Source organism: Acartia tonsa, chromosome 2 (genome assembly GCF_053477335.1).
Source record: "Acartia tonsa isolate MP-2025a chromosome 2, ASM5347733v1, whole genome shotgun sequence".
Classification (NCBI taxonomy): Eukaryota; Metazoa; Arthropoda; class Copepoda; order Calanoida; family Acartiidae; genus Acartia; species Acartia tonsa.
The window spans coordinates 508,329-531,439 of NC_137261.1; the positions used below are offsets into that span (position 1 = coordinate 508,329).

A 23,111-nucleotide genomic window follows, 5' to 3' on the forward strand; every position below is an offset into this window, starting at 1 on the left:
AAAATCCCACATAAGGTAATTGATACACACCTCCCCCCCCCTCCACCCCTCCATAGCTATTAATCAAATGAGGGAGGGGACATTGGGCTGTTTATTATAAATCTTTTGCGACTTGTCTTAAATTTGGATCGGTTAGTTCATAAATTTAAGTGTCCAAACGTTTCCACTACTAATTGTACTCTACAAAAAGGGGTAATTTTGTGGATCATCATTCATCATTGGGGATGTACACAATTTATCTGCCATTGTTTTATCCCTTTAGATCCTTTTAGGTAAAATACAATGGAAGATAGATGTATAAATCAATGAAAACCTTTAAGTATGACAAACAAAGTTTTCCCTTCATTAGATGAAGATTATTGGAGAAACAAGGATGACAACATCCATAAAAGCGAAGCTCTGAATTGGTAGGATAAACGGACATTAACACTTGTATAGTGTCTGAACTGAAAAATCAGAATATAAATGAATAAGAGTCTAAGCAAAATTGTGACTAAATTAGTTGAAAAACTTCTTGATACAGGATAATGTTTATGAACATACTTACATTTTTAGGACTTGGTTATAGAGTTGCTTTGCTTGTAGTATTGTTCTTTGTTGTCCCAGGAATCAGTATACCAAAAATCAGTACAATCGGATAATTAGATCACATAAAAATATATTGTAAAAAATCAACATGTTTAAAATAGACGGACGGACATTCTGGTATTGATTATAAATTCCTATTTACTAATACATGAATCACAATACAAAGTTTAAAATCGTTAGGACAATTCTAACATGCCTAAATTAACCCTTACAGATCGGAGGGGGGGGGGGCTCAAAGAGCCCCCCCCCCTCTAGTTTTTTTAATCTCATTTTTTGTGTAGGTAAGATGGAGAGCTGTAACTTCATGACTTTTTAAGTTTAGTAATTATACGTCGGCAAGAGTTGATTTTATTAGGATATCTGGTCTGTGTCGGTCGTGGTGTCCGGTCAAAGTCGGTTTGGTAGCAAAAAAAATTAGAAAAAATTCTAAATAAATCTTAATTTCTACATTATGACTTTTGTGTATAAGGTAGAAACCTAAAATTTTTTTAGTGAATACTTAGATATCAATGACCTTCTGAGAAAAGTGGTGTTATGACCGTTTGACCGCTCCCTGACCGACTTTATGACCGATTTTTGTCCGGCTTTTACTACAGATATAAATCATGAATATCGTGGATTCTATCACAGCTAGAGACCTATAATTTTTTTTGGTAAATCCTTGAGCAATAATAAACAGATAAAACTATTAATTTGCGCCGCCAACCGCCGTTTTACCGCCGTAACCGCCGAAAATGGCGGTTTCCGTTATTTGCCGTTTTTCGGCGATGATCAGAAATAGTAATTTTTTTGTTATGAAAAATAAAAGTTCGTCCTAAAATTTTGTCATCCTAGCTGCAAAATTGGCCGCTCTACAGCTGTTTTAAAATTTAGCGGCTGGCCGCTAAAAAGCGGCTAAGGAGCGGTCTGACTGCTATGACTAGAAAAAGTAATTTTCTCTAAAAATACCCATGAACCACCAGAAAAAAAATTTTAAGTCTTTATCTGTACCAGGAGCCCCCCCCCCCCCCCCGATCTATTAAGGTGGGAATTGGGGCCCGATCTGTAAGGGTTAACGAAAATAAGCTATCTGTCCCGGACGCACGGACCCTTATTATAGAAAAGCTTCACTTAAAAAAATATTAAACACTGCTATAGCACGCAGCTTCTACCAATAACAAAATTAAATCGGAAATAAATCACGAAACCTATACGTGTTTTTCAGTTGTCGTTGGGGGGCAACACATCGTAAAATTGACGACCTCTTCATTTGCCCCCCAAATATTTATCTCGCTTGTTGGTTATACCTTATTCCTGTATAGCACGTACTACCAAATAAATTCATAGGATAAATTGAATAAAAGTAAGAAAAATTATGAAATACAAGAACAACAAGGATGACAACATCCATAAGTAGCGAAGCACAAAAAATTGTGGATGGGAATACGTAGAAGTTGATTTAAAGTGTATTTATTAAAATCAAGAATAGATTTATTAGAGAAAATAAACACGAAACCTTGTTTTATTTTGTATGATGAAGACGGTTAAAGTAAATTACATACTAGATGCACATAACAATGGGGGAAAAAAATTTGAAACTGTCAATGCAAAAAAGTTTTAAAATTGGACCAAAAATACCAAAGATATGGGGAAGTATGTCAAACATATAAAAATAGCCAAAAACCTGCTAAAAGGCAGTTTGGCCGCCATTGTTTCTTTTCTTAAAACACCAGAAATTTAATGTTAATATCTTTAACTGAAAAATGTTTGAAAATTGGACTATAAACACAAAAGATATGGGTAAAAATGTGATAAATACAAAAATAGCCAAAAACCTGCAAAAAGGCAGTCTGACAGTCATTGTTGTTTTCTTCAAACGACAGGAAATTTAATTTTGATATCTTTAACTGAAAAAATTTCGAAAATCGGACCATAAACACCAAAGATATGGGGGAAAATGTGAAAAATATAAAAATAGCCAAAAACTTGCAAAAAGGCAGTCTGACCGTCATTGTTGTTTTCTTCAAATGACGGGAAATTTAATTTTGATATCTTTAACTGAAAAATTTTGAAAATCGGACCATAAACACCAAAGATATGGGGAAAATTTGGAAAATATAAAAAATTGCCTAAAACCTGCTAAAAAGCAGTCCGACCGCCATTGATGTTTTATAGTTAATTGTGCTCCCTAATGATGGGAATGTTGTCAAAAAATTTCAGCTCTCTATCTTTTATAGGAGCCGAGAAAATCACGTTTCCCCCAATTCAATAATTACGGACGGACGGACAGACGGACAGACGGACGGACATTGTGATTTATAGAGTAGCTTCGCTACTAAAAACGAGGACAAACATATCATTAAACACATAGAGAAACTTAACTTTTAGTAAATATATAAAAGAAAAATTATTATTTCAAAGTCTTAGGGAAAATTTGATGAAGATACTTCGATAAATAAAATGTATGATATGTGAAGTTTATGAGTTGAATTCCATTCGATACTTCACTTATGAATCACCATTTCAAAACTCTTTGTAATAGGACAATAATACACCTAAAATACTGTTAGGTGCTTTTAATATCAATGAGATTGTACTAACATGACTTATACTAGTGTACCTTGTTGTCCTAGGAATCAGATAAATAGGATAATTTCATAATACATAAAATTATTTGTTAGAAATCAGCAAGTTTTAAATGGACTTTCTGGTAATGATTTTTATGTTTCTATACTTCCTAAATCGTACCCAATTGTTAAAGGAATCATCATGGCCATGCCAAGTTTAAAATTAATACCTATAATAATGTATAAACTAACGAAAAGAGCTAACCGTTATGGACGGACGAAAGGACGTAAGTAAGAAAAGCTTTCTTTTAAACAATTTTTTTTAAAACTTTGTTGAAAACTTGTTTTTTTTTTGTTGTAATAAGATTTTATTAAATAAAAATGAATAAAACTAAAAGTTTTGCATTATATGTGTGTGTTTGTGTGTATGTGTGTATGTGTGTGTGTGTGTGTGTGTGTGTGTGTGTGTATGTGTGTGTATGTGTATGTGTGTGTGTATGTGTGTGTTATGAATATCTGTTTTGTACTGGAAAAGTACATATAAAGCTCAGGGAGGGAGGGGACATTGGGCTGTTTATTATACTAGTCCCCAAAGTTTTATAATAATGTCTTCTTATTCATTGTCCTAACAGCTTTGGGGATTTTTATTGAAATTTGATTGGTTGATTGATTCATTAGGTTGAGTGACAAAACGTTTCAACCAATAATTGTAATCTACAGCTGGGGTAGTTTTTTGGATTTATATAAATTTATCAGCCATTGTCTTATCCCTTAAGATTCTTAGGGCAATGGGCTATTTGTTACACTAGTTCCCAAAGTTTTATAATAACGTTTTCTTATTCGTTGGCTCAACAATTTTTAGGACTTGATTCATTAAGTTGGGTGTCATTTATACCACTAATTATAATCTTTAGTAGAAGTAAATTAGTGTATCATCATTGGTGATGTACATCAATGCCTTATCCCTTTAAACCCTGTTAAGGTTTGTTTATATAATATTATAGCTAATCAGGGTTAAAGAGATACGACAATGGCCGCTAAATTGTTGTACATCTCCAATAATGATACACAAAATTAACCCTTTTATAGATTAAAATTATTGGTTGAAAGGTTTGGAACCTTAATTTAATGAACCAACCAATCAAAATTCTGCAATGTCCAAAAGTTGTTAAGCCTAAAAAAAGAAAATGCTACTATAAAACTTTGGGGACTAGTGCAATAAACAGCCGAATGTTCCCTCCTTCCCTGTTAGCTAGTGGGCTGGGTTGAGGTATCATAATTTATCTTCATAAGAATAAATGTGATAAAAAGAGTTGTGAAAAATTGGTGGATATCATATGAAAGCTCATTTTTCAATATATAGTCCTTGCACTCTCATATAGTAGTGTAGACTTATCCTAATATATAAAGTAGTAAACTTTTTTTGTCTGCATGTAGCGAGGGATCTCGCTAACTGCTGAACAGATATGGTTCTCCTTTAGAGTGAAGCTTCTCAAAGGTCCAGAGAAGGTTTTTACCTATTTTTTTTACTGTTTCTTTTTAAAATGGGTGGGGGTTGGAATTCGCCTTTTCCCTCCCAACTTTAGTGCCCCGAGAGGCTTCTAGGAGAGTTGAGAAAAATTAGGATATCATATGAAAGATAATTTTTTAATGTACAGTCCTTTTAGTACTCACATGTAGTAGAAGAATTAAAGAACATACAAATTAATAAGAAACCAAAGATGTCCAAGCTTTTTGACTTTAAGGGGGGGGGGGATTAAAAGTTTTTAAAGGTTTGAAGGGGGTAAACCCTACTTTCCCATAAGATATTTGAATAGTCTAGTTTTATAATAGACCAATTTTATTCCTTTTTTCGAGAAAATTCTAGGGCTTTGCGATTATTATTAGGCTATGATTTACAAATCTTCAGAGAACTAAAGGGATAAGATAAATTGATGTACAAAAATTGCTTCAACTTAATGAACCAACCAATCAAAATTCAATAAAAGTTCCAAAAGTCAATAAATATTGAAACGCGTGATCTTATTTTTTTATGGGCCAGTGTAATAAACAGCCCAATATCCCTTTCCTTCATGCATAACTTCCTATATATTGTCATACAATTAACCCTCTACAGAGCTCGCTATATTGTCGAAAAAAAAAGTTTGTCATTGCACTATCTGTATACTTTTTAATTAAAGAACTTGCCAAACTTTTTATCTATCTCTGGTAATTTGTTATGCTATAATGACAAGTTTAAATCGAAAATCAGAAATTAAACATAGAATAAATCAGCTGAATGCACAAAAATTGTCATATTAAGACATTAATCGGTTTGGAAGCCATACTGGAAATGAACTCTACCCGATAATCAAGATCAACAGGGCTAACAAATCTAGTTTAAATCTTTCATATTTCATTTTGATAACCGCGGAAAGCTGTTAATAATACGATGCAATTATTTACCTGATAATCAAGATCAGCTGGAAGTGCAACCTTGTTGTCACCTAAAATAAATACTAGAGTTAGCTGCAAATTATCTTTATATAAAAGTATCATATTGTCTGTCTGCCTGTTTGTACTAAAGGATCTCGCTAACCGCAGAACAACATGCTTCTTCGTTACAATGTATCTTCTTATAGGTCCTGGTTTATAATTATTTTTGGGAAGGGTACACACCATCCTGCTAAGAATAATCGCTCATAGAAAAAAATATCCCAAAACATATACCTTATACTTTTCTTTTAAAAATAAAGTTGAATATTGGAGTCGACTACTCCGACTTAGAGGCCTCTAGGGTCGTAGCTCAGCTACCAAAATGTCAATAACACTGCCGAAACCCCTTACAGCCGCAGTTTGTAATTAAACTGCAGCCATATTCAGCCAAAACAGAGCCGAAGATAAATGTGCTGCTGTCAAGCCCTCTGACTATTACCAAATAATTCATTTGTGACTTGCTAAGATAGCAATACCCCCCATAAATCCCATTTACTAAAACCCCTCCCTTCTTACTGAATGGATAAACTGAACAATAAATGAGGTCCATAATAGCAACATAAATTTCGGACAAATTTTACACTGTCAATATATCCACGTATATCCTATATCCATTACTTCAAGATGATGATATCCTTGTTTAAAGAAAATCTAAATCAAAACAAACTTGGCAAAAAAATTGCAGGTTTTTATATTTTAAAAGGTTTATTTTTGCAAAGTAGTCTGTGAGACAAATTTAATGCAAATTAAGTCAGGGAGGGAGGGTAAATTTATTACATTAGTCCCAAAACTTTTATGATAATGTTTTCTTATTCAATTGCTTAACAACTTTTGGGGACTTTTATTGAATTTTGATTGGTTGGTGCATTAAGTTTTGGAACAAAAGTTTCAACAACTAATTGTAATTGTACCCTAAAGAAGGGGTAATTTTGTGTATCATCATTAAGGATGTACATAAATTTATCGACCATTGTCTTATCCCTTTAGATCTCTGAAATTAAGGAGTTTACTGTCTGATTATTGCATCTTTAGTTACTAATGGGTTAAGAAGTAGGCATGTCGCGAATATTTTGTGTTGTCATAATAGATTTATTATTACTTGGATCTTACACCAGACTATCATGAACCCTAATGAAGTTGTAGCGGGCTAGAATAACGATCCTCCCCATCCCCCCCCCCCCCCCCATTTACATCATCCCTAACTCTACTATTGGATGAACCAAATGATGAATAAATGACAAGGGATCTAACAACATAAATTGACTACAATTTTTATCCTGTCATAATATCAACCTATATTCTACATCCATTGATGACATTTAAAAAAAAATATTTTTATTTACAATATATTAATGGCTTATGAGTTGGTTTGCCTTGCGGTTCATAACTTAAAATGGTAAAAATTATCGTCAAAAATAGCTTTTTAACTTGGAACTCGTTTATTGTTCAGTTCATTCATCCAGTAGAAGGGGAGGTAAAGAAATGGGGTAAAGGAGATTGAAATATAGTATCGTTATTTTAGCACGCTACAAGTTTCACTTTATTAGAGAACATGAAAATCTGGTGTAGGATCCAAGTAATAATATATCCATTCTTATGGCCTTTCATTTAAATTTCTATCAGTTTTATATTTCTAACTTAATTAGTTCTCTTGAGTCTAATTCTTAATGTCTGGCGTTAGTTTTCTTGGGTCTAATTCTTAATGTCTGGTGTCCTTCTCAGGAAGGGAGTGGACAATGGTTTGTTTATTACAAAGTCCCCAAAGATTTAAAATAACGTTTTCTTATTCGTTTTCTTAACAACTTTTCATTGGTTGGTTTATTAAGTTGAGTTTCCAAACGTTTCAACCACTAATTGTATTCTTCAGAAGTGGTAATCATTGGAGATGTATGTCAATTTATCGGCCATTGTCTTATCCCTTTAGATCCCTGCGTCTATTTCTAGAAGACGAATGCACATTAGTTGAGACAATCTTTGTAACAAAATACTTCACAGAAAATGGTTTAGTCGCTCAAGGATAAGGATATGTTTTATACATAAGCATGACTATTTCAACACATAACAAGGATGACAACATCCATACTGTGTAGCTTCAAAATTAAAAGTAAGGAGTGTCAGAACTTGATAAACAAAACATTAATTTAAACAAAACTGTACAAAATGTGTTGAAAAATTGCTTTAATTCAAGATACAGTAAAACGACATACTTACATTTTTATGATTCGATTATAGAGATGCCCCGCTTATAATTTTATACCTTGTTGTCCTAGGAATCATTAAAAAAATAAACAGATGAATAGGATAATCGTATCATAAAAAAAGTTGTTTTAAAAAGAAAAAACTTACAATTATTTCTACTCTTATTAAAATAAAAGAATGAGCTTTATAAGTATGTAAGAAAAATAGTAAAGATATCGTAAAATATATCCCTCTTGTTGGGTCAGCTTTCTTTAGCTTATAAAGTTTGAAGTGTTAAGTTGTTAATTAGATTTTTAATAATGATTCCTAGAACAACAAGGTATAAAACTATAAGCGAGGCATCTTTTTATCAATTCCTAAAAATGAAGGTATGAAGAAAACTAGTAAATATATCCTAAAATAGTTCTCTCTTCATGGGCAGTTTTTTTAGCTTTTAAAGTTTGAAGTGTTAGGTTGCTAATTATATTTTTGCAAACACCAAAACTCATTCTCATAACAACTAACATGACAAAACACAAAATAATATTGGATGACAAGGTCATTAGGGATAAGACAATGGCAGATAAATTTATGTTCATCCCCAATGATGATACACAAAATAACCCATTCTCAAAACAACTAACATGACAAAACACAAAATATATTGGGTAACAAAGTCAATAGGGATAAGACAATGGTCAATAAATTGATGTACATCCCCAATGATGATACACAAAATTACCCTTTATGTAGATTACACTCATTCATAACAACAAACATGACAAACAAAAAATATTTGATGACTAGGCCAATTAGAACCAAAATAAAGTTAAATTCAGTGAAGAAGGTCACATTTGCCTGTTTATGTTAGTCCCCAAATATTTACAATAATGTTTTCATATTAGTTGGCTTAACACCTTGGTGACTTTTATTGATTGTTTAATTGGTTGGTCCCTTTAGTTGAGTGTCTAAACGTTTTAACCACTAACTGTATTCTACAGTAGAGGTAATTTTGTATATCATCAATGGGGATGTACAATTATCGGCTAAAATCTTTTGATCCCGGGTTTAATTACTAGCGCAGATTCTGTACTTTAAATATAGTTATTTATCACATTATAATATATAAAGCTTTACTGCGAATATAATTAATAAAAAGAAATCAGGAAAGAATAAAACTAGTTTTGTTAGCCCCGAGAGTCTGAAGGCCACGGCTCACAAAATTTAATATTATGATTTTTATTATCATATTCATGGAAAATTGTTTGTCATATGATGCTATACATGAGTTTTCTGTATGGCAAAAAACGGAATCTAAGCCATACTAAGGGAATGTATCGTACTATTCATTGCAAGGTATTATTAAATTTAAAAGTTTTAAAAATATGGTTATACAAGAATATTTTTTTTCGATATTACATTTGAAAAATGATGTGTAAAAACTTTTTCAATTTCTCCCATAAGCAGAATTAATAGTGTGGGTTGTACCTTGTGTTCAGGGAGGGAGGGGACATTTGAACATTTTACACTAGTCCCCAAAGTTTTCAATTTCTCCCATAAGCAGAATTAATAGTGTTGGTTGTACCATATGTCAGGGAGGGAGGGGACATTGGGCTGTTTATTACACTAGTCTCCAAAGTTTTCAATTTTTCCCATAAGCAGAATTAATAGTGTTGGTTGAACCTTATGTTTAGGTGTAAGGTATAACATACAGAAAAAAGTAAACCACGATTATAAATTGGGTAAATTGTTTTTATCAAACTTTCGTTACATTTAACCTAACGAAACTCCTCTAAAACAACTGATTGCAATCCTTTACTTCAATTTGACCACTAAATTATCTTTGAATCATTCAGTTGTTATCTATAACTGCCTAATGATGCAGAAAGGGAAGGGGACATTGGGCTGTTTATTAACATTTTCTTATTCGTTGGCTCAACAACCTCAGGGAGTGTACAAACTAATGTCCACAAATTTTAACCTTCAGAAGTGGTAACTTTATATATCATCATTGAGGATACATGTCAAGTTCTAGAACAATGCCTAATCCCAATAGATCCCTGGCCTTATGATGATGATGACGTGAGTGATTCGGTAAAATCAATAATGACATCGTTCCCAATATTTTTTACCCGTTATTTCCATTTGCCGAAGATACATATGCATCTGCTGAAAGAGAGAGGTGGAGCAAACTAAAAACCAATATAGAAAACTACATGAGCATTACAGAAATACATACCAACTTGAAGTGCAGAAAATATTTTAGGATTTTAGCAGTAAATCTGTCTGAGTATGTTTACTTTTCTGTTGCATAGAGATTTGAATTATGGAATTTAAAAATACTTTTTGTTGTAAAAAGTAAACAACAGATATATTTATGCTTGGATAAAGTGAAACTTGTAGCTGGCTAAAATAACGATCCCCCACATCCAACCCCTTTACCCCATTCTCTTCTATTGGATGAACGAACTAACCAATAGCAACCTAATTTTTCCTCTGGCATATTATCCACGTTTATTCTACATCCATTAGGTAAACAAAGATTTTCTTATAAATCATTCTTACTGCAGTTTATTTTTTCAGAAGATATGAATCCCTGTAATAAAAACAAATATAATTTTTAGGCCTTCTTGTTTATTTCATCAACAAAGATTCAGACTTTTTAAAGTGGGATGATTGGCTTTAAACGTAAAAAAAATAAAAGGAAACTCTTTGAACGACTTGATATGGAAGGCAGGGATCTCAAGTATAAGACAATAGCCATTAAATTGATAAACATCCCCAATGAAGATGCACAAAATCACCCATTCTGTAAGTTACAATTAGGTGTTGAAACGTTTGAAAATTCATCTTAGTGAACCAACTAGTCAAAATTAAATTTTAATGTCACAAAAGTTGTTAAGCCAACGAACAAGTAAACGTTATTATTAAACATTTGGAACTAGTGTAATAGATAGCACAATGTCCCCTCCATTCCGTATATCAATGATTTTCACCTTTTTTGTAGTCAAAACTGAAAAAAATCTACTTCTCGTATATTACATTTCATATTTTTATTTGCAGTTTTGCTCTCAATGTTGTTCCTCAACTCTAGTGACTTATTTTAGTTTTTCTTCTTAACCCATCAGCTTTTTCTATTCTAATGAAAGATAAACAACAGACATGTTGCAGACAACACTTTTTAATTTACAGATGTAAATCCTTTTTAGCAACACAGTAGGTTAGTTTTTCAAAATTCAAAAAAATCATATTCTAAAATAAAGTTTGGGAAAAAATGTGAACAATATAAAAAATATCCGAAATCCTGTCAAAATGCAGTTAAATAATGCTCCATAATGATGGAAATCTTTAGCCTTCTATCTCAAACAGCAGACGAGAAAATCAATTATCCTCTACTGCGTTACGGACTGACTGACATACTAAATGAAGGACGGGCAGACATAGTTTCGCTACTAATTATATGAGTATGAACCATTCCAAAAAACGACTAAAGACTACCCCAAAAATACAAATTAATTTTTTTAAAATATAAGGAAAATACTTTTTCTAGAGCAGTTCAAAATACACCACCAAGAATAAAACAACAAATAAACAAACGGCGAGTAATATCCTATTGTTTGTTAAGTAACACCCAACGCCACCCCCTTCCCGAAAAATCTAAAATAATGTTTATTTTTAAATTTAAATTTCTTCAGGGATCTAAATGGAAAAGACAATTGACCCTTCTGTAGATTATATTTGTTAGGTGAAACGTTTGGACATGCATCTATAAGAACCAACCAATCAAATATAGTAAAAGTTCAACGAATAACAAACGCTATTATAAAACTTTGGGGACTAGTGTAATTAACAGCCCAATGCCCCCTTATCTTTATTCTTTTTAAATTTGTGCAAACTTAAATGTTTGAAAAAAAAGGGTATAAAAAGTTGAAGACGAACATTGTGTTGTGGAAAATGTCGCCCTGTGTATATTTGTAAGAGAGAAGATCAAAGTAATGAACTTTTAATCCCTATGTGTAGGTTTTTGTCTGTGAGGGTTTGAGTAGGATTCATGTGTATGTGTGTGTCTGAATGTCTGTTCATGGATGTAAAGGGATAAGACAATGGCCGATGAATCAACATGATATATAAAAATTACCCCTTCTGTAGAAAACAATTAATGGTTGAAACGTTTTTATACTAAACTTATTAAACTAACCAAAAACATTCAATAAAAGTCTCCACAACTAATAAGAAAACGTTTTAAAACTGTGGGGAATACTAATACTAATAAACAGCCTAATGTCCCTTTCCTTTACGATGTATGTTTCTGTGAGAATATTCCAGGGTAAAGTTTACAAATTGTAATCTTAGAATCATCAAGATAAGTTTTCTTGATACTAATGCATTTTACAGCATCGCATATTAAGGTTTTGAACATTTAATTTTATAGGAAAATAGTCATTCCCATATAAACAACCCCTTAAATAGTGGATGTAAATATTCATTTATTTCCCGGAGGTAACCATTTATTTCCCCGAGGTAGTCATTTTTAGAAGATTTTCAAATTTTTTTGGAAGATTTTTGAATTTTTATTAACCCTTAACGGTCGGGGGGGGGGGGGGCGTTGAACGCCCCCCCATCCGGTTTTTTCTATCTCATTTTCTGTGTGTGAAAGATAAAGAGCCCAGACTGCTTGACTTTTTAAGTATGGGTATGACACATAACTGAGAGTTAGAATTTTTTTAATATCTCCATCCTGGCGGGCACAGGATGCCAGCAAACCTGGCAGGGTCATCCAGGTAAAGAGCAAAAATATTTTTTTGACTAAAACAAAGCATTTTATCATACCAAAATACTAAAAAATCCTCTAGTAGTACATCCTTATATGAAATACAGGTGTTCAAGTCACTTTCAGGTTCCAGGTATGATCCTGCAGGTCCTGATCCTCCAGGTCTCCAGAAATCTTTAAAAGGCTCCTGTGGCCGCAATTTTTGACTTAGAGACTTCAAATTTAAAACTTAAGCTTTTCTTACATGTCTACATAACGTATTAAAATTTCATGAAGATCCGCCGCCGTTTACCCGCCGACCGCCGGCTGCGGCGGCTGGCAGCTGCCAAGTACAGCTGCGTCCGCTGAAATTTATATTTTGATATTTCTAATGTAAAATTTACATAAAAATAAACATTTTCTGGGAAAAAATTTTTCTTCTAGCTTCAAAAATAAGAAAATTACAGCCGTTTGAAATTTTTAAATAAAAAAAGACCTAAAAACAAAGGTTGTTAAATAAAAGGGTGAAGGAAGCAAAAATTGACTTAGACTTATTAAAGGTCGGAAATTCATTATCAAACAGGGGACTTGCACAAAAAAAATTAGCCCTCTAGCTCTAATAGGAACTGAGAATATTAGGGGGGGCGTTGAACGCCCCCCCCCCCCCCCCCGACCGATTAAGGTGCGGCAAGGGGCCCGACTGTAAAGGGTTAATTATTAAAAGAAACTTGATATCAGGGATAAAAATGATCATAGCCGGGAAATAAATGAAAATTAAAAACCAAAATTAAACCACATTTTAGCATAAAAAAAATGAGTTTTTTGTTTAAATGAGAATGATATTCCTGTTCAGTTTTTTGTTTAGGAATGAATATTTCTTACCCTCGTGAATAAATGATGACCTATCGGTCCATCATTTATTCCCTTGGGTAAGAAATATTCATTCCTAAACAAAAAACTGGACTGGAATACCCCATTTAATATTTAATCATGTACCTAAAGTGGGTGGTGAACATTTTCAGAAAGGTTTGCAAGGCTAGAGCTCAAAAAGTACCCAATGTTTAATCATGTATATTTAAGTTGTAATTATATTTTATTTGTTGTCTTGCTGGAGTCTATAGTTTTTGGAAAATAAGTTGCTGAGCTATAGTAACCCAAAGCTTATACGTCATACCCTGTAAAAAATGCCTGGACAACAGAATTAGTTATCAAAATTAAGGTGGTTTTACTTTTTAAAATCAAAATCGAAAGATGATTTCAGGGGCGTATTTGCCAGTCCTTATAAAAAATGTGTCTGTCTGAAGCGAAGGATCTCGCTAACCGCTGAACCGAAATGGTTCTCCTTTGCAATGTAGCTTAATATACATAGGTCATAGAAAGCTTTAAACTATTTTGGGGGGGCTACCACAACCCTTTTAATATAATTTCTCCACTAGAACAAAGTAACCCCCTCAAAAAACTTTTTAATTCAAAATTGGGGAGTGTTTGACCCACCCCCAACCCCCTCCCCAAACAAAATGAATAAGGAAAAGAAGTGAATATAGTACTATGTAAAACATTTATTTAATATATTAAGTATTTCTGAGAATGTCATTTATGTAAAAGTATGTAAAACAATATTCAGTTGTATTAGAAGTAAAATAGAGTGAGTAGAAACATATTTATGTAATAGTAGGTAAAACAATATACAGTTATATTAGAGGTAAATAGAGTGAGTAAACATATTTATGTAATATTAGGTAAAACAATATACAGTTATATTAGAGGTAGAATAGAGTGAGTAGAAACATATTTATGTAAGAGTATGTAAAACAAAATACAGTTATATTAGAGTTAGAATAGAGTGAGTACAGACATATTTATGTAATAGTAGGTAAAACAATATACAGTTATATTAGAGGTTTAATAGAGTGAGTAGAAACATATTTATGTAAGAGTATGTAAAACAAAATACAGTTATATTAGAGATAGAATAGAGTGAGTACAGACATATTTATGTAAGAGTATGTAAAACAAAATACAGTTATATTAGAGATAGAATAGAGTGACTACATACATTTATGTAAGAGTATGTAAAACAATATACATTTATATTAGAGATAAAATAGAGTGACTACATACATTTATGTAAGAGTATGTAAAACAATATACAGTTACATTAGAGGTAAAATAGTGAGAACAAACATATTGATGTAAAAGTATGTAAAACAATATAAAGTTATATTAGAGGTAGAGTAGAGTAAGTATAAACATATTTATGTAAGAGTATGTAAAACAATATACATTATATTAGAGATAAAATAGAGTGACTAAATACATTTATATAAGAGTATTTAAAACAATATACAGTTATATTAGAGGTAGAATAGAGTGAGTAGAAACATGTTTATGTAAGAGTATATAAAACAATATACAGTTTTATTAGAGGTAGAATAGAGTGAGTAGAAACATGTTTATGTAAGAGTATATAAAACAATATACAGTTTTATTAGAGGTAGAATAGAGTGAGTCAAAGCATTTTATAGAAGTAAACTTAAAACAATTACCAACATGTTGTCAACCAGTGGCTAAGCGCCTAGAGGCCTCTAGGGGCCCTTGAGGTGGGGGAAAGGAAGAAGTCTACCCCTCCACCCCCACATTAAATAATTGTTTTACAATAAGAAATATATTGGAAAGGTTTCTTGATTTTTGCTCCAATAACCAACAGTTTTTATTTTAACTAATGCTCTTTAAATCTCCTTGTCCGTGTTCATATCCATGATTTTTTAGTGCATCGCTACGTATTGTTTTTTTGCTCTCTGTAAAACCAACTCTTTTACATGTCATATTTGAAGTGCCTTTCTTACACTTGATTAGCTAAGTATGAGGATATAATATACAATGGGAAAAAATATGTACAAGATATCAGGGAGGAAGGGGACATTGGACTGTTTATAACACTTGTCCCCAAAGTTTTATAATAACGTTTTCTTATTCGTTGGCTTAATAACTTTGGGGAGTTTTATTGAATTTTGATTGGTTGGTTCATTACGTTAAGTGTGTGAATGTTTTCACAACTAATTTTAATCCACAGAAGATGTAATTTTATTCATTATCATTAGGGATGTTCATAAACTTCTCGCCCATTGTCTTATCCTTTAAGATCCCTTAGAAGATATTAAAGAAATTGTGGCTAATCTTTTACATTTTTTTTCTTTTGTATGTAGGTTTGCAGCTACTACTATATTATTAGAGTACTAGCGGCCTCGCCCCTAGCCTCTAGGGACTTTGCCGCAAGAGGTAATTAATGAGAAGAAAAAAATTAAGTATCTTGTGAGAAGCCCCCACTCCACTACTAATTTTAAATAATAAAAAAAAATTGAAGGGGATTTTGTCATTTTTAGGGGGGTTAGGGGTGTCTAACCACCAAAGAAAATAGCTTAAAACCACCACAGGACCAATAGGTATATATCCTGAAGAGTAGAATCCGATTGGTTCAGTGGTTACCGAGATCTTAAGGGACAGACGGACAGACAGACAGACAGACATCGTTCTACTTTGTATTATAGATGTCCGTCTAGTCACTTTGGATGAGTTAAAAAATTTGAATGTAAATTTAGACGAAGCCCAATTTGTCCCATTTTTGAGCAAGACGATTCCCTTTTCTCCCATCTCTTTTGAAGAGATTTCCCCCCCCCTCCCTTCCCTTTTTCTTTTCCCTTTATATGACGTCATATAAGAATCGTCTTGCTCAAAGTGGGACAGATTGGGCTTCGTCTAAATTTATATTACTGCTTTCGATATAATTAATCTTTACATAAAAGTAACATGATCTTTGTCTATCTGTACCATATGATCTTGCTAACCGCTGAACCAATATGGTTCTCCATTAAAATTTAGCTTCTCATAGGCTAGGTCCTGGGATTGTTAATTATTATTTTGGGGAGGGTACCAATCCTTCCCGAGTGAATCGCTCCTGGAAAAAATAACTTCCAAATTAGCACTTCATTTCTTAGGTATCCAATGTACTTACCACCTAATATAATGTAGTTATATTTGCATCCGGATTAATTAGACTAATTACATTAAGAGCATGCATTACCCCCAAATAGAAAAAAATCTAAGTCCTTATATAAATGTAACACTATATCTGTCTGTACTGTAGGTTCTCGCTTACCACTGAACCGATATGGTTCTCCTTTACAAATTAGCTTCTTATAGGTCCTGGAAGGTTATAAATATTTGGGAAAATTATTCTATGAATCAGACATAAAATATTAAGAAACAACATCCTGGATTTAAAAAATGTAATTTTTATTTTCTATTTATTACTTGAAACTAAACTGCGAACCAAAAAAATAGGCAAATCCAAATTTTCAGAATGGCAGCTTCATTATTCATTTGGGACGAATTTACCGTAAATTTAATATGTAGATGCATCTTTTTGTTACAAGTTTCCACCGTTGATTTTTTATTAATCAGCACCAATGTAGCACAAGATCTCAAAAACAGCATTTTGGGTAAAAACTGGTGAACCAAAAAGATATGCAAATCCAAAACAAATTAATGAAAAAACAAATTTTTTTGCACTTTTCTTTTGTTTTAAAGATTGATTCTGATAAATTAACAATTTTTTAAGGGATTTATGCATTAATTATTATGAAATGTAGTATACGGTAGAAATTAATGTTTTTTTTAAATAAGAAATATTAGAAAAAAAGAAATTCAATACCTATCACTTTAGAGGTCAGCTGCTGACCTCCAGTTTAATGGATGTAGCTTAATACATGTTAAAGATAAAAATTACCCTGAAAAGTATACAAAAATGCTTTTTAATGTGTTAAAAAAAAACATTTCAAATCTTGATTTTGAGGATGATGTCCTTTCAGTCATCAATATTAAATTATTCATTAAAGAGCTTGAAAATTTCTTGCATTTTTCGTGTTTGTTTTCTCTCCGAACAATCTTGTTAATGCTACTCTAGTTATAAACTTGACAATCCTTGTTATAACAAACTATATTGTATATGAACCTAAACAATGAAGTGTTATCTTCCTAATATGAGTCTTTTGCAGGAAACTAAAGGGATATGATAATTGCCATGAATTGATGTACACCCCCAATTATGATACACAATATTACTCCTTCTGTATATTACAATGAACCAACCCATCAAAATTCTAAAGTCTCCAACGTTATAAAGCCAACAAATAATCATTATCAAAATATACTTTGTATCAAAAAAAAAACATTCCAATGTCCCCTCCCTCTCAGTTATTGCTTGGCAAGACAATCAAATAATAATAGCACCGTACGCCCTTAACCTTGAAGTAGTATATAGACAGAGAGGGAGGGGACAATGGGTTTTTATTACACTAGTCCCAAATGTTTTATGATAACGGTTTCTTATTCTTCGGCTTAACAACCTCGGGGAGTTTAAAGAATTTTGATAGTTTGGATCATTATGTTGAGTGTCCAAACGAATATACCACTAATTGTAATCTACTAAAGTAATTTTGTGTATCATCATTGGGGATGTACCTCAATTTATCGGTCATTGTCTTATCCCTGTGGATCTCTGGATGATAGAGCTGTTATTGCCTTGGCAAAGACCATCAAATGCCAAATATGATGATAAATGTGAATGCAAATTAAACTTAAATGAAATGCGTTCAGGGTGGGAGGGGACATTTTGCTGCATATTACACTGGTCCCCAAAGTTTTATGATGATGTTTTGAGTTTTCTTATTCGATTCCTTAACAGCTTTGGTGACTTTATGTTGAGTGTCCAAACTTATTTGTAATCTACAGTAGGTTAATTTTGGGACGTACATCAATTTATTGGTCACTGTCTTATACCTTTAGATCCCTGAAATGCGTTACTAAAGATTTGTAGCTAATAGGGATCTAAAGGGATAAGACAAAGGCCGATAAGTTGATGTACATCCCCAATGATGATACACAAAATTAATATCAAATTTAAATAGAAGTCTCCAAAGTTTCAAACCAAAGGATTATAAAACTGTTGGCACTAGTGTAACTGCCTTTAAAGAAAACATTTATAAGATACTATAACTTCTATATTTTTAAGAAAATAAATAAAATAAAAATTTGTTGTTGTTACTATCAAAAATCGTAACGTTGAAATATTTAGAACACAAAGAAATGTTATTTTATTAATCTAACCCGATACTAAAGTCAAACTGTTATAAATTTTTTACACACTTACGGCATTTAGATTGGTCTGTAGGTTCTGCGGTAAATGTCATCGTCTTAATTATAATTCTGCACTTTCCCCTTCATATGACTAAGCCCAATGCATATTCATATAGTTAATTTTTTTCAGTATATTTAACCCTTAACAGTCGGGCTCCTTGCCGCACCTTAATCGGTCCAGAGGGGGGCGTTTAACGCAGTCGGCGGTCGGTGGGAAAACGGCGGCGGATGAAATTCTATTACATTATGTAGACATGTAAAAAAAGCCTAAGTTTAAAATTTGAAGTCTCTAAGTCAGAAATTGCGGCCACAGGAGCCTTTTAAAGATTTCTGGAGACCTGCAGGATCAGATCCTGCAGGATCATACCTGGAACCTGAAATTGACTTGAACACCTGTATTTTATATAAGGATGTACTACTAGAGGATATTTTAGTATTTTGGTAAGATAAAATGCTTTGTTTAAGTCAAAATAAATATATTTGTTCTTTACCTGGATGACCCTGCCAGGTTTGCTGGCATCCTGTGCCCGCCAGGATGGAGATATTCAAAAAATTCAAACTCTCAGTTATTTGTCATACCCATACTTAAAAAGTCACGCAGTTTGGGCTCTTTATCTTTCACGCGTTCAACGCCCCCCCCCCCCCCCCCCCCGACCGTTAAGGGTTAAACAGCTACATAAAAACGGGGCTCGATATACGCAACCGCGTACATTCTAAAGCAGCAGCCGCAGTTGTCCAATTTTTGGGACATTTTCAATATAAGAAAAAGTCGCATTAATGTTAAAAACAGCTGCAGTCGCTACCAATTGTCAACAGCCATAGAATAGTCGCCTTTATAAAACAGCTACAAGTACTAAAAGTTGGTAGCTACCAAATATTCGATTTAAGATTCTAACAAGGATGACAACATCCATAAATATCGAAGCACAAAAAAATCATGGGTGTGAATAACTTTCTCACATGTTTTTTTTATTTCTAATATTTATATTTTAAATCATTACGGACAAAGTAAATTTACTACTAGTTGACCATTTGTATACGAAATCTATACGAAAAATCAGCCACCTATCATAAATAGCAGTTGAGAAAATCACATTTTCTCCATAGCTTTACAGACTAAAGGACGGACAGACAAAGTGAATTATAGAGTAGCTTCACTACTACCAAAAATTTACATTGACTCACCTTGGCCCGGGTAGAGGGAGGCTTCAAATAGAATTAGACAAAACATTAACAATTTTATACATGTCATTTCTCTCATTCTTATATGGTCTGAAATATGAATTTATGGATGGTAATATTTCAAAGATTATGCAAAGTTTTACAGATAGATATTACAGATATACAAGAGACTATGACTTTGAAACCGATTAATATCCTCTGGATCAGAACCAGTTCTCAGCCATACTGAAATATGAATTTATGGATGGTAATATTTCAAGTATTATGCAAAGTTTTACAGAGATAGATATTACAGATATAAAGGGAGTGTGGCTCCTTTTGATAATTCTTTCAGTTAGGCTTCGAGACCGCCTAATATCCGCTGGATCAGAACCGGTTCTCAGCCATACTGAAATATGAATTTATGGATGGTAATATTTCAAGGATTATGCAAAGCTTTACAGAGATAGATATTACAGATATACAGGGACTATGGTTTTGAAACCGATTAATATCCGCTGGATTAGAAACGGTTCTCAGCTATACTGAAAAATCATGTATAGCATTATATTACAGACAATTTTTCAAGCATATTAAAATAAGATCACAAATTAAAGCCACTTTTGTAACTCAGGGCCTTCGGCCTCTCTGACCTAACAAAACTGGATTTCATTTTGAAAAACCACGGAAAACTGTCTATAACACGGTTTGATAATAATTATTTTTGTTTTCTTTAGCATGAAAACCATGACCAAAGAAAGGCCAATAAACAGACTAAATTACCAATGGGAGGCAAATGTATATACATTTAAATTGACCAATTGTAGGCCAGTATTACATCATTTTTTTAGGCAATATAAAAAAAATTCTTAAATATTTTGAAAAAAAAGTTTATTTTAAAAACTCCTAATAACTTTTATTCTTTAAAAGTTTTCAGAATATCTTTAAACATTCCAAGAAAAAAAAAACTGATAAGTCAAATATCAGATAAAAGATATATAAAACACATTTTTGAGGATTTTAAATTTGAATGATAGAAACTTTTTTTGTAAAAAATAACAGAAAAGATAAAATCCATGAATACTGAATATTGTAATAGTAATTAAACGTGTTATAGACAGCTTTCCGCAAATATTTAAATAAAAAAATAGAGGATTACAACCAGTTTTTTTAAAATACTTTTAATGAATGAAAGTCATTAGGATTCTAAAATATAATTACTGATTCTGACCTGTATTAATATTATCATTTTTATTTTGTTATTACATGATTTTTCAGTATAAACCCACAACCGGTTTTAATCCAGCTGATATTAAGAACTCTTATTGGATAAATATTTAGAAAAACAGCCCAACAGTCAAGCAGACGTTGTGAGGTTAAGGTTATATTAATAATCGATTCCCAAGTCCTTTAAAGAATTAGGAACGGACATACCGGCAACCCTTACAAAAGAGTAGATATTCGTTGAAAAGGAAATTGACACGTCTATTTCAAATAACAGCACAGAAAATACCATCTATTCATAAACATAAAATCAACAGAATAGTTATTTCTCACATCGTATTATAAACAGCTTTCCGCGGATATAAGATAAGATAAGATAAGATTTATTTTCCTCAAAGGTACAACATATTTTATTAGATATATATTATAAATTATGTTACTATGCTTGATTTGTTTGATTCATCTGGTTTGTTGTGTTTGGTGCAGGTTAGATAATAATATACATAATAACAATTATTAAGTACCTAGCATGGAATTGGCCGAACTTCATCTCCACCTAGTTACCAGGCCAGTTTAAATTGAATGGAGACAATATTTTACAATAAAAATTCCATGCAACATTGTACCAGATAGTTGGCATAACCCTTTAAGGGTTGTGGAGCCACTGGTGTACTTTGACGCTTGCCAAGCCGATACAATGTTATATGTGCAAATAAATAATAATCTTAACAATGAAACAATATCTTGCTGTGTATTTCAGACATCCTCCTACTATCAGTTGCAACTTCTCCAAGCGTGAATTCGGAACAATTAAGGAACCAAAACCTCCATAAGGAGTCGCTATTCCCGTTGAGATCCCTTTTCAGCTCCAAATAGACAGTTTCCTTTATATCAAATTATTTTCATTATAGAGTGGAGTTTTGTCCGGGTTTTAAGGACATCTCCACACCAATAATTACAGGATAACGGCAAATTTCGCGATAACACTTGGTCCAATCCAAAAAATCCAAAAAAAAACCAAAGAAAAGTCCAAAAAAGGACAAGAATACCCTAATAATAATCATATCGTGTACTTAAGTGAACAAGGTGTAATGGTTGGTTTCGATTCCTACGGAATCTGATTTTTATTTTTGAGAATGGATATAAAAAATCCTAAGAATAGGTCATATGCGATTCCTACGGAATCTGATTTTGGTATTTTGATAATGGGAGTGTGTCCCTAAATATGTATGGTTCGATTCCTCCGGAATCTGATTTTTGTGTTTTGAGAACTGGTCACAGCATGGCTGTGAATGGGGCAACAAAATGGGAGAGGAAGAGGGGGGGGGGGAGGGGGTTTTAAGGGAAGGCGAAAACGTATCATTAATCCATTGATTCCACCCCTTTTTGAAGGTAAAAGGGTGAAAGTGGGTCATGTTAAAAAAGACTGTGGCGTGCTATTGCGCGCGTAATTTGGTTATAGCTTTGCTTTAGTGAGGTTTAAATCTTACTATTGTTTAGACACGAAATGTTCGGAGAGGAAGAATACCAACAAATGTGGCAGCCGCTACGCAATAGATTGACAATAACATATGAACGACTTCTCAATATAGTTAATGGTGACAATGTCAGTGACGAAGTACGTCGTGAGGTAGCCCGTCTTCTATACCAACAGGGTTATTTAGAAACCGAGTTGGCCCTCACACTATACAACCCAAACAAGGACATGGAGTTTCATGAAGCTAAATTGGGTGAAATTGCTGAGCGGATAACTGCTCAAGAGGGGGCCTGTCTCCAGCTATAGTTCCAGAAGTTGGCCATTTCCGGTTTGAACCAGTTACGGTCAAGTTCTCTACGACTTTATATACAAGATATCCGCAAAAATATCCGCAAAAACACCCGCGGAAATGTCCACATGATGTTCACAAAAATCAACAAAAATCAACAATGAATCAACAGAAAAAAACTGCAAAAAGTTACTGATATGGCTATTGAAATATAAAATTGTTTTTGAA

General features: G+C 32.8%; 1 protein-coding gene across 1 annotated transcript in view; it reads right to left on the minus strand.

Moving 5' to 3' along the window:
• Window positions 1-20,000, minus strand: part of LOC145333551 (zwei Ig domain protein zig-8-like) — a 61,512-nt gene extending 41,512 nt beyond the window's left edge. The window contains exons 1-2 of the mRNA XM_080178718.1: window positions 19,918-20,000; window positions 5,580-5,620 (exon numbers count right to left, since the gene is read on the minus strand). Of these exons, the coding sequence (XP_080034844.1) occupies window positions 5,580-5,620; window positions 19,918-19,993 (117 nt within the window). The 5' untranslated portion in view covers window positions 19,994-20,000. The remainder of the gene's footprint in view (window positions 1-5,579; window positions 5,621-19,917) is intronic.
• Between the last annotated feature and the right edge of the window lie 3,111 nt (window positions 20,001-23,111).